A 12,591-nucleotide genomic window follows, 5' to 3' on the forward strand; every position below is an offset into this window, starting at 1 on the left:
TTACACTAAATACACTAAAAAGAGCCTGCAGAGTTCCAGAGTCTCAAAGCGTGACGTTGCTTTCATTATTAAACGACGATCATATGAGTCGAGTATCATCGCTCAAGATAAATAATTGACTTAAAAAGAGATTCCGAAGATTTTATCGTTTTCTCTTTTCTAACGCGATACTTTGAGACTGAAGAACCGGTACGGGCGATCATCTCGTTCTCTTAAGCTATACTTTCGTACAAACGTATAGAACATCGTTATCGTTAAGTATTATCATCAGAGGAGGGTACAGTGTATATAAAGAATTATATAAATGTATATATATTTATATTTATATATAATGACGCCAGCTCGCCGGAGAAGCAAATTCTCGGATCGGTCCTCCGCGCGAGCCGCTGTTTGAGCTTTGAGATGCGTGTATCTTTCGATTCTCTGGCTTTCTCTCTTTCTCTCTTTCTCTCTTTCTCTCTCTCTCTCTCTCTTTCTCTCTTTCGCTCTCTCTTTCTCTCCATTAACATATCACATGCATCATGCATACACACGCACGTACATACACTCGCACGCGCACTGGGATACGATCGTTGGCACTGTATATGTATGATATTGGCATATCAAAAAAGGAAGGAAAAAGATAGCTTAATCGGAAGTTCTTCTTCAAAAAGAATAAGATCTTTGCTGCTTAAGAATACTGGAAGCACGACCGGCTCTAATTATGCCGATCCATAATCTCGATCGTGTCCGAGTGCGCATGAACGTCAGCAAATTTGAGTAATGTGACCCGATCGTTTGGGACACACGTAGCAGCCGAATAAACGATCCAGAACACACTCGATCGCGTAGCAAATAATGACATATATCATTGTCGCTTAAGATTGTCGTAATGATACCGTAAGAGCAATAAGGATACGCCGAATATCGTGGTCTCGTTTCTTCCCCATATTTTTCAATTTACGACGTTGCATCGTAGGAGGAATACCATGGATGTATAGTTTGCGTAGAAAAAACATTAAAAAAGTTTCTAACTAGCTAAACAATTTGCGAATTGAGGTATCCTTCATGTATGATTCTCCTTCGCTATTTCAGTATCATTGCAGGACCCATTCGGCCGGCGTATTAAATTCTTCTTTCGATTCTATTTTCTTCTTTTTATCTTTTTATTCGTTTCTTGTTTGACATACAAAATGCATTCATTGCATTTTTTTTTCTTCTTTTTTTCCTCCCCATTACGAGTTATGATCGCAACTCTCTCTTTTCGTGTTTCTTTTTTTTTAATACCGACGATAATGACCGTGGCTGCGGACGGCGCTCGTTGCCGAAACGAAATCAGTGCCATATTTGACACTGACAAAGGCACAGTCATAAGTCTCGTACGTTTAGTAATTTCCTCTCTTTTTCGTCTTTTTAGGGTCTTTATATAAAATATCCCACGTAAGACAGAACGCGGAATTATGTTCGTTACACGACAAATTTTTTTCTTTTTTCGTCTTTTTTATCTATATTTTCTACATCCATGCTGCCTAGCTTCCTCCTTTCATGTTCGCATATTAGCACCGATAACACGTCTTAATACACAATTAATCTTCTAAGATTCTCCAATCAATATGCCTCTTCCCCTCCTCCACTCTTTCTTTCTCCGTTGCTCTTTTTCTTTTATTTATATATAACATAATATAATATTATTAATATAAACGTTTACGTTTTGGCCACTCAGTTCGTAATCGTCGAAGCACACTATTGTCTGTGTTTCGCGCGATGTTTAGGTAGTTTAGAATAATTTTCATTCACTTTTATACAACACTGAATTTTTTTCCTGCTGTCGATTTTCTCACCCTCTATATGCTTCTTTAAAGATAAATCCCTCGATCCAATTCGGCGGCTCATCTCCTTCTTTTAGCGTCTGTAGTCGCAGCTATCATTTGCCTCAGCATTGGTTCCGGACTGCATACTTGCGGATCACATTTCATTTTACCATCATTTCCGCAACTAAAATTTTGTAATAAGTTACGTTCAGTATTTTTTACAGAAATAATGCATGTATAGTTAAAAACAATTTACAGAGAGGTAGAGAATAAAAAAAATATTTTTTTACAAACTTACATGCAGCGGAGGCAAGGATTAGACGCCGATTTAATGACTTCTCCCACTCGATAGGCATGGCCACTAAGTTGACAACCGCTTCGCCTCGCTGCTCCTTTATAAGCGTGCGCGGGAAAGTGCGGTGGTAATGTAGTCGTGGTCGTAGTAGTAGTAGTGGTCAAGTTAAGAGCCGTAGCCATTGATACGGGACACTCGTATCTGGGACAGCAGAAACCGCTGATCGGTTCCTCATGGCAGCCCGGAATAGGCGGTGGACAACTTTGTTGGAGACAGATAATGTCACTCCTGAAGCAGAAACAGAAGTCGCACGGGTCGTCTCTCGGTATTTGTTGTGCCGAAACGTAAACCTTGCCGCCGTATCGACAAGTACCCGGTCCTCCATAGTCATCCTCGCCATAGTCATCGTCGGGATTCGGATAGCCGGGTATGGGGAAGTGAGAATTGTCTTCACCCGATATTCCGCTTTGATCAGGATATTCCGGAATATGAGGAGTAGTCGCTGGCCGTTGTTCATGGAAACCATAATCAGTTTCTGGTTTCACAGTAGCTTCCGGGAAGTGATCAATATGAGTCTGTTCTTCTTGTGGATGAATGGGTTCTTCTTCAGGAATCTCTTCCGTAATTTCTCCAGTTGGTAATTCCGTGGATATCGGCTGTGTTTTTATGATAGGTTCTTCCGTAATTTCTCCAGTTGGTAATTCCGTGGGTATCGGCTGTGTTTTTATGATAGGTTCTTCAACCGGCGTTTCCGGATGCGGACCTTCTTCTTTTATAGGGATTTGGGATTCGGATATTTCTGATACTACTTCTGATCCGATGGTTGTCTCTTCAGGCAATTCAGTTGGTTTCACACTAGAAACTTTGACTGGACCTTCGGTTGCAATAGTTCCTGGTACTTCTTCTACTTCCGAGTGCTCTTCTATTTTTGTTGTAGTAGATGCTTCGGGCACATGTTCCGTAGTAAATTGAGGTTCTTCAGTCATACTTGGATGACCCTCTTCGGATACAGTTGGATGGGCCTTCTCACTTTCTTCAGGTTGGCTAGGCTGCATTTCTCCAGCAGGGGTTTCTTCCTCAGAAGGAAGAGGCCTTTCAGTAGGCTCTAATTTAGTTATCGTTGGTTGTTCTTCCTTATAAACAGAAGTAGTTTCTATGGATTGAGTAGAATGTACTTCCTCTTCTTCTCCTGCTGTAGAAGCTTCTGTCGGTTTCTCTTCAACTTTTGGAGTCACCTCTACTGAAACCGCTTCTTCTGGTAATATTTCTTTGGTTACTGCGCTTTCAATTGCTTTTGTAGTAGTTTCACCTTGTTCAGATGGTTCTGTTTCTCTTTCTGGTTCAATCGGCTTTTCCGTTTCAAATGGAATTTCCTCAGGCTTTTCCGTTTCAAATGGAATTTCCTCAGGCTTTTCCGTTTTAAGTGGAATTTCCTTAGGTTTTTCCGTTTCAAGTGGAATTTCCTCAGGCTTTTCCGTTTCAAATGGAATTTCCTCAGGCTTTTCGATTGAACTCATTTCAAGTTTTGTGACAGGTTCTTCTGGCTTCTCTGTACTTTCAGCTGTAGCAGTTTCTTCTTCGGGTGGAAGTTTCTCCACTTCGCTAATTTCGGTCACTGGCTGCGATACTTCTGCGGTAGACAGCGTTGTCTGATATTCAGGTTCATGAGTACTTTGTTCTTCTGTCTTTACCGGTTCAATTGAATATTCTTCGGGTGCCAAACTTGTCACGGTTGTCGCTTCTTCACTCACTGAATGGTCCGGTAAAGTAGCTTCGGTAATTTGACCTTCTTCCGGTTTCTGTTCTTTTGGAATAATTGTTGTTTCATGTATTTTTACAACTAATTCAATTTCCTCTTGTGTAGTATGCTCTTCTATACTACTAGATGTCACAGCTTCCTCTTTAGCTTCTTCTATTTCTTTCTCACTTACACCTGTTAATTCTAGAACCGTAGTTGGCTCCTCTTTACTAGGTTCTTCCGTTGTTTCGATTTCAGGTTTCTTTTCTTCATCCTTTTTATAAATTTCAGGAACAACAGTATGTTCCATCGCTAAATCAGGCAACTGCGTTTCTGGTTTAACATTTTCTATTGTCTTTTCAGTTATCTGTTCCTCTTGACTCGTTATTGGTATAACTTCTGTCGAAACGTCTTTCGGTATTTTTTCTTCGCTGGGAGAAGTAACAGTCTGTTCCTCAATAGTATACTCAAATTTGGAAGTTTGCTCTACAATTGGAACGGTAACGTGTTCTTCTTCTGCAACTGGTGTTTCGGATTCCGAAATAACAGGCTGTTCAGTTTCCTCTTCACTCAAACTTGACTCAATTTCTTTTACGATCGGTGTAGTGGGTTGCTCGCCAGCTTTTTCTTCTGCAGATGCAGATGTCGATATTTCCTGAGTATGCTCTTCGGCAGGTAATTCAGGCGTATGAGATTCGATTTCGGGTGTAGTTTCTGGATGCTTCTCAACGAAGACTTGCGTAGTTCCTAATTCCTGAACAACGCTAGTTTCAGTAGGTTTCTCATGTTCTTCAGGAGATTCAGTTTTCGCTGGTTCCTCGCTAATAACTGAAGATTCAGTTTCCGATGACTTTTCTTCGGGTAATTTTGTAGTTGATAGTTCTTCTTCATGCTCTGTAATTGATGGTTCTGTTTGTTTTTCAGGATATTCTGTAATTTCCTTTTCTATTGCGCTTTCTGTTGTTTCAGATAATGTTTCTTCATGGGAAACTTCAGGAGTAGATTCTTCGACTAATTTAGTAGTTCCTTCGATAGGCATTTCTGTTTCAGGCAAAATAGCAACAGTAACATGTTCTTCTTCAATTGCAGGAGTTTGAGTTGTAATTTTCGACTCTGTCTTTGTGCTTTCTTCAGTAGAAATTTCTACAGATTTTATAGTTGTATATTCCTTTGTTGACGCCTCCTCACTTATAGTATGATCATGTATCAATGTTGTCAATTCAGCAGTAGGTATAAATGGCTCCTGTGTTTCAATTTCGCTTGGAACAATACCAGGCAATTTTGTTTGACTTTCTGGTTCCTCGGTTTGAGCAGTTTCAGTTGATGTCTCGTGTTCTTTTTCCTTTTCAGTTTCACTCTCGGGCTTATGCTCAGTCGTTGACTGTATTTCAGGAACTGAAGTACTTTGTTCCTCTTGAATTCCTGGTTTCTCCGTTGAAATTTCTTCCGATTTCGTAGATATTTCCTGTTCTTCGATGGTAACAGGTTCTTCAGAAATTGGCTTTAATGAAACTTTTTCTTCTTCTGGTTGTTCTTTTTCAATTGGTTTAAATGTAGATTGTTGTTCGATACCTTCTTCTTCAGTAGGTTTTTCCTCTTCGTTGGTTGGCATACTAATTTCTTCAGCTTTACTAGCTGCTGTAGTTGTAACTTCTTGTCCTTTCTCAATAGGTATTGAACTTTCTTCTACTTCAACAGGAACAGAAGTCTCTTTCTCTTCTGTCAAACTAGGAACCGTAACAGATTCTTCAGTGCTGTGAGATTCCTGTTCGGCAGGTACCTGCGTGGAAGTAATTACTTCGTCACTAATAGGTATCTGTTTTTGTCCAGTCTCTTTCTGCGGTTGTTCGGTCAAACCCGCTGATTCTGTTGTGCCTTCCTCGCTGATTTTGCTTTCAGTAGTTTCTACTGGTATAATTGGTAATACAGTATGTTCTTCGGGTATTTGACTGAAGGATTCTTGTGATGTCTCAGACACCGAACTAATAGTGTGTTCCTCAGGATATTGCTCGATAGGTTGAGCTGTAGTGGGCTGTTCATAAACCGTTTCAATAAGTTTGATAGTGGTCTGTTGTTTCTCAGTTACTGTTTCTTCTTCAGATGTAATAGAAGGAATAGTGAATTCTACAGGTTGTGACTTCGAAGTACTAATTTCACCAGCTAATGTACTCAATTCTGTTGCAGCTTCTTTTGATATTTCCGTAGGCGAAACAGTCTTCTGAATTTCTTCTTCTCCGGAAACATGAGGTTCGATTACATGGCTGTCGGATTCCAATTCAGCAGTCGGTGTGGAATCACAAGCATACATTGGACAGCAAGATTCTCCGTTTGTGTGAACCGGCATGCAATTCGATAAATGCGCTGGCGGAGCAGGACATTGTACAAGTTCGCATTGTACAATACTGCTAATACAATGACAACTGGTCTGACACGCATTTGCTGGTGGAACGGCTGAATTGTTGCTATAAGATTGTCCTTCAACAAGACAATTACCTTCTCCTGGAATACCCGACGGACGAGATGCGAACTCTGTTGTACTTTCTTCTGCTACAGAAATTTCTTCTGGAATGTTTGTTGTATATTGAGTTGTTTCTTTTGGAACAACCGTTGAATATATCTCTTTTTCTTCGTGTTCCGGTATCTCCGTAATCATTTTTTGAACAATTTCTTCTTCTTCGGATTTCAATGGTTGTTCAGTAATCGATACTTTAGGTGTTTCAGAAATTATACCTTCTTCTGTGGATATTTCAGCTGGACTTTCCGTTTCACCTTTTTCCATAATTGGTGTTTCTTCCTTTAGTGATGGTTGCGTGATTTGTTCTTGTATTTCTGACTGTTCTTTTTCTGAAGGTATAGATTCGATTACAGGTGTAACTTCTTTCTCGATAGGAACTTCGTGCTTTGTAAATTCTTCAAGTCCAGGCAGCTCAGTTGCCTCGGAAATCAATATTGGAATCGTCGTACCTTCACTTTCCGCAGTTTCGGTTGTCTTACTGACACCTATATCTTCAACTGATTCTATAGGAACTTCAGAAGTCGAAGATTCTTCGTGAGTTGCAGGACTGAATGCTCCAATCTCTGTTTTTTCATGAATTTCTGGTTGTTTCTCAGTGATTGGCTCTTGAGTTTGTTCCTCCTGTCTGAATGGTTCAGTTGTGACCTCTTCCGGTTGTTCACTCGATATTTCAGGCTGTTCTGGCGTAATAACTTCGCCAACAGTAACAGATTCTGTTGTACTACCCTCAACCGGTTTTTCTTCCGGCAGAACAGATTCGGTAATAGTACCTTCCGAAGATGGAATATAAGATATTTCTTCTTCAGGAAGAACTGTCGGTTTCTGTGGTTCTTCATTTGTCTCAGTTATTTCTTTCTCGGGTTTCTGTGTTAATTGCTCTTCGTTCAGTTCTGGTTCAATCGATTCCTGATCTTCTTTGCGATCTGAAGGAATCGGAGGCTGACTTGGTACTTCACCAATAGAAGTCTCAGTCTGCTTCTTTTCTGGTTCCGCCGTTGTTTCAGTGGTTTCAGTTTCAATTTCAGGAATTATTGTTTGTATTCCCTCCGTGGATATAGGCACAGAAATCTTTTCTTCACCTTCTTCTTCAATTTTGCCTGCTTCGGTGATATGTTCAACGGGCAATTCTGTTTGTTCGATGCCGGTAATTTCTGTTGGTTTTAATTCTACAGTTTCCTCAGTTGGTTCCTTTTCTGTTACTGTAGTTTGTTGTTTTGCACTTTCTGTTGACACGGCTTTTGTACTTTCTGTTTCCTCTGGACCATGACTTTCCGTAACAGTAGCTTCTTCCAAAGCTTTCTTTGTAGAATATTGCTCAGTTATTCTTTCTTCAACGGCAGAAACTCGTGTTGTATATTCTCCTTCCATTTCTATCGTTTTTATTGCTTTCGTGGTTTGCTCCTCTTTCAAAACAGGTTCTTCAGTTTGTAATTCTTTTTCTTTTTCGCCAATTATACCTGGTGTTGTGGGATGTTCCGTAATATGTTCTTCAACTGATTTTTCAGTAATTGGTTCTTCTTTGTCAATAGGAACTATTTCAGTTTCTTTCTCTTCGACTTGTGGAGCGTGCTCCGTTGATTGCTCAGTAGAAGAAATGACGGTAGTAACATATTCACCTTCTGTTGTATGTTCTTTCTCAAGATCTGAAGGCACTGTTGAATGTTCCGCTGGAATAGTTGTGGAGATTTCGGGAGCTGTTTCTGGTTCTGTTACAATTGGAGGTTGCGTTTCTTCTTCCTTCTTTGGTTGCACTTCTTTTTCACTGCTGACTTCCCCAGAACTTTCACTAGATTCTTCAAGTTCTTTTGTAAACATTTCTTCAGTACTAGGAGACTTTTCTGTTAATTGAATTTCCGTTTGTGGTACTTCACTTACTGTTTCTTCTGGCACAGTAGATTTTTCAGCTTCTTCTTCTGGTATTCTTTGTGTAATAATAGCTGTAGAAGATTCTGTGCTAATCTGAACTTCGGTGACAGCAAATGTGCTTTGTATTTCTTCAGAAACTGTAGTGATTTCAGGTTTACGCTCAGTTGGTAGATTTATTTCCGTAGTTTCTTCTATTGGTTTCGTCGTTTCTTCCATTGATACCTCAATACCTTCCGTCGCAATTGGTTTTGCAGTTTCTTCTGATGGAGTTAGCGTAGTCTCTTGTTCCTGCGGGAGATGAGTTACAGGTATTTTCTGCTGAACCTCAGTTATGAGATTATCGGGACTAATTTCCGGATGAGTGACACCATGATAGTCTTCTGTCACATGATATACGCTCTCATCTTCTGCCTTCTGTTCTGGACTTCGTTCGGGAATCGGTATGCTAGTTGGACTTTGAGCTGGAATTTCCGGAGTTGATTTTTCCTCTATATGTGACACTTCCGTGACGAGAGGTTCTTCACTAATTACTGAGCTCTCAGTCAAACCGGCATCTTCTTTCTTAGCGCCAACAGTAGCTTGCTCTTCAATTATTGCGTGTTCGGATGTTGTCTCTTCCGGTCGTTGTTCCTTTTCACCTTCGCTTATCACTGATTTCTGTTCTTCAATAGGTTGTTCTTTAGAAGGACTACTTATTTCAGTTGACTGTTCCGTAACAGTTTCCATTAGATGCGACACTTCTTCTCTCTCAGTAGTGATTTGTTCAGTACTAGATACCTCGTGAGCAGAAATCATAGTTTCTTCTTCTTTCGGTGATTCCGTTTCTGTTGCTAAGAGTACACTTGGCATAGTTTCTGATTTACCTTCATCTACCTTTGATTGCTCGCTAACAGATTCAGAAACAGTGCTGATACCAAGCTCTTCGATTGGCAATGTTGTTTTCTCAATGGCTTCAGTTGTACTCTCTGGTTTTTCTGAACCAATTTGTTCTTCTTGTATTATTTCTTCTTGTGTTTGTGTTGACAATTCTTCATGCAGACTAGTAGTCTCTTCTTCTTTTATCGGACCTTCGGTTTGCGTTGTTTCGCTAATGGATGGTTCAATCGATTGTCCCCTTTCAGTGACAGCGGGAGTACTATGTTCCTCTTGAAGTACATTCTCCTCTGTGCTTATATGTTCTTTAGGTACATGTTCTGTTGTTAACTCCTCTTCGGATTGCAAGCCTTCTGCGATAGATGAAACTTCCGGTAATTCAGTAGCAGATGCTTCAGTAACTAAACTTTCTTCAGTTCCTTGTACTGTCGTAGGTGCTTCTAGTTTTGTTGCTTCTGTTTCAGAGGGCACTTCCTCTGCCTTTTCCGATGTTATCTCAGAAGAAGTTTCGGTAACATATTCGTGAGAAGAAATAATTTCTTTCTCAGCAGTAGTAGTTTCTATCTTTTCTGTCGGTAATGTTGCGATTTCTTCTTCTGGTTTTTCGGTAGATGGAATGTGTCCCTGGGTAATGTGTTCGATAGTTCCTTGAACAGTTTTGTCTTCTTCTTCCTGAGCATACGGTATATTATTGTCGATACCTGGGAATGCTTCTTCCTGAGGATGTTCGCCCTTCGTTTGTTGATCTTCAATCAATATAGGAGATTCAGTCATTTGACCATGTGATACTTGTTCTGGAAACTGTTCTTCACCTTCATCTCGTACCGTAGTGATTTCTTCTTCTATAATAAATACATACGAGTCTTTAATGCGTAATGTTCATTTAGTGATAACGCTTATTAGATTGTTTAATTACATAATATATTGTTACTATTATTATGTAAAATTACTTACCACACTCATATATGGTTGGACAACATTCTCCTTCTGGCGGTGGTAAGGCCGTGCAATTCTTTCCATGTTCTTGCATCGGCGTTCCACAATTTTGCACAGCGCAAGCGATCTCGCCTCGGAAGCAATAGCAATGCTGACAAGGCTGAGTGGAGTAAATCAAATCACCGTCTTCGTAAACTTTACCTTCATAATAACATTGAGGTAATATGCCAGGAGGTAGCGTTGTGGTCATGATGAGACCGGGAGTTGGACCAATCGTAGTGCTAGATTCCTCATCGTATTCTGTACAAAAAATCAATAATTGTAGGCATTTTTCAGTATGAAATAAGACCAAGATATTACAAGACAACGCAATTACTTACCGCAATTGTACTTGATCGGACAACATACACCTGGTTGATAAACAGGTTTACATCCAGCCACTTGTAAAGTACACTCTTGCATAACGCAAGTGGTTCTATTTCTAATGCAATAGCAAAGCTCACAAGGATTGTGGTGATCCAACGGCAGCATAGCGCCGTCTGCATAAAACCTTTCATCGACATGGCAGCCATAATTGTCATGGAATCCGACTTCCGTGGATTCCGGTGCACTTGTTGTTGATGTCAATAGTTGAACCGGTACTTCCGGACAAGTGATCACAGGGCAACATTGATCAGGACGTTTCTCTACCGTGCAATCCTGACCGATTGCTTTTGTGAAGGGACAGACCTTCAAGTAGCACATCAACATTCGGTTGTGGCATGTGCAGTTTAAACATGGTTCACTTGTCATGATCCTATCGCCTTCTTGATACCGCTGGTAATTGAAGTAACATCCAAGGGTGGCTTGAAAAATAATTTTATATATATAATAAATACAAAAATCTCTAATATCATAATTATATTGTTATTTTTATATTCAACAATATTATTACATTCTTCGCGAGATGCAACAAATAAATTCAATTCAGAAAAATTTTTTAAAATTTTCTATTTTTTTATGATTATATAGAAATCATTTATAATAAATTTCTTTTAATCCTTTGATTTATTGAATTAAAGTACAACGGCTTCTCAAACTATGATACAATTAATGTCACGTTGTTGACACATGGCGATTGATTAGATGCAATAAAAGCAAGCGTGATATACATACCTCCATCGTACTCTGCGATCTGTGTGGTATCCTGGTCATATACCGGTGCTGCAATCAAAGAAACATGACTGTTAGTGCTACGCAATCGAGTGCGTCGTGACAGGTACAGGCGCAAGCGTGTACGTGAAGTTAATGAAAAGCATAAAACGGGATTGCCGAATAAGCTGGGTGAAATTTGCAGGGGTGGACGTCAATGCGTCTCCCGCGTGCAGTTTATCATAGTAATTACTGATGGGACGCATTCGTCGTCTCTCGAGTGTACCAGGGCTTAACAACGGAATGAGTGGAAGCGTCATATGGCGCGAACACACGTGGGCGAATTCTCGTTAACACCCTCGCCCCAGTCGTACGAGTTGCATGGTGAGTGCTCGCGGAGTAGCGAATTCCATTTGGTTCTTCCTCTCATGTGCAATCCATGCGGATATTCGCATATAACAATCGCGTATCTCCCTTTACAAGCCTATTCTTTCTTTACGCTTACGCGACTACATGCTTTCGCAATTTCTTTTTTGAAATTGGAATGTCGCGAGCAGGACTTGAGTTTAATTGTTCTTGAAACATGACAGGACTCTTCCGAGATGTACACAATCATGAAAGATGTTTTCATCGAGAAAGCACAATGAATTTTCTTTCATCGCTCTAGCTTTCTTTTATTTTGCTTTTTCATTTTCGAAGTAGTGTGTTTAATTTTATACTACTGATTACACGAAAAGTTCCAAAATTCCAAATTACATCCGTGTAATGTACATATATAAAATACGGCTAAAACAATAACATTTAGATCTTTGTAAAAGATAATTGACTTATCAAACGGTAAAAAAAATTATACCACTATTTTATTGAAATTTATTCATGCATTTTTCAAATTAGATATCGACATAAACTTTATACAGGGTTGGGTTGTGCCAAGTTAAAAAGATAAAAATTAAGTTAAAAAGTTAAAAAGTTAATTAATTTTAACTTAACTTAGTTACATTTTAATCTTTTAATTTTATTTAGTTACATTTTATCCATAATTATTCATTTCTTATTTAATTCTTTAAAGTTAAGTTTAAGTTAAAGTTAAGTTAAAGTCTCAGACATAATATGCGGCAATAGCGACATTAAATAATTTAAAATGAGGTGAAAATTGCAAGAGTGAGCAAATTTACTAAGTGTTGACCAATGAAATTATAAATATTCTAGTGAATAAATATTCTTTGCTCATTTTTGTAATTTTCATTTCAAATTACACAATCGACTCCCCGATTTCAATCTGTCAGAAATCGTGTATTTCGATGTATCTAATTTCTGATAGGTTGAAATTTATTATTCTTTATTATTATCGCTACTCCCTCGTATTGTGTCTGAAGCTTTAGTCATATCACAGGGCAGTATTCATAGTCGAATTTTATATACTAAACAGTATATATATATATATATA

The 12,591-nt window shown here is 39.1% G+C and overlaps 1 protein-coding gene across 2 annotated transcripts in view; it reads right to left on the reverse strand.

The window, feature by feature from the left end:
- Positions 1-1,481: 1,481 nt before the first annotated feature.
- The window catches only part of LOC108690322 (titin), a 41,986-nt gene continuing 30,876 nt past the window's right edge, over positions 1,482-12,591 (reverse strand). For both annotated transcript variants that reach the window (XM_018197553.1, XM_018197552.1), the window contains exons 3-7: positions 11,169-11,216; positions 10,394-10,858; positions 10,032-10,313; positions 2,089-9,919; positions 1,482-1,974 (exon numbers count right to left, since the gene is read on the reverse strand). In XM_018197553.1, coding sequence (XP_018053042.1) covers positions 1,869-1,974; positions 2,089-9,919; positions 10,032-10,313; positions 10,394-10,858; positions 11,169-11,216 — 8,732 coding nt within the window. In that variant the 3' untranslated portion in view covers positions 1,482-1,868. The remainder of the gene's footprint in view (positions 1,975-2,088; positions 9,920-10,031; positions 10,314-10,393; positions 10,859-11,168; positions 11,217-12,591) is intronic.

The sequence above is a fragment of the Atta colombica genome, unplaced genomic scaffold, assembly GCF_001594045.1.
Source record: "Atta colombica isolate Treedump-2 unplaced genomic scaffold, Acol1.0 scaffold311, whole genome shotgun sequence".
Classification (NCBI taxonomy): domain Eukaryota; kingdom Metazoa; phylum Arthropoda; class Insecta; order Hymenoptera; family Formicidae; genus Atta; species Atta colombica.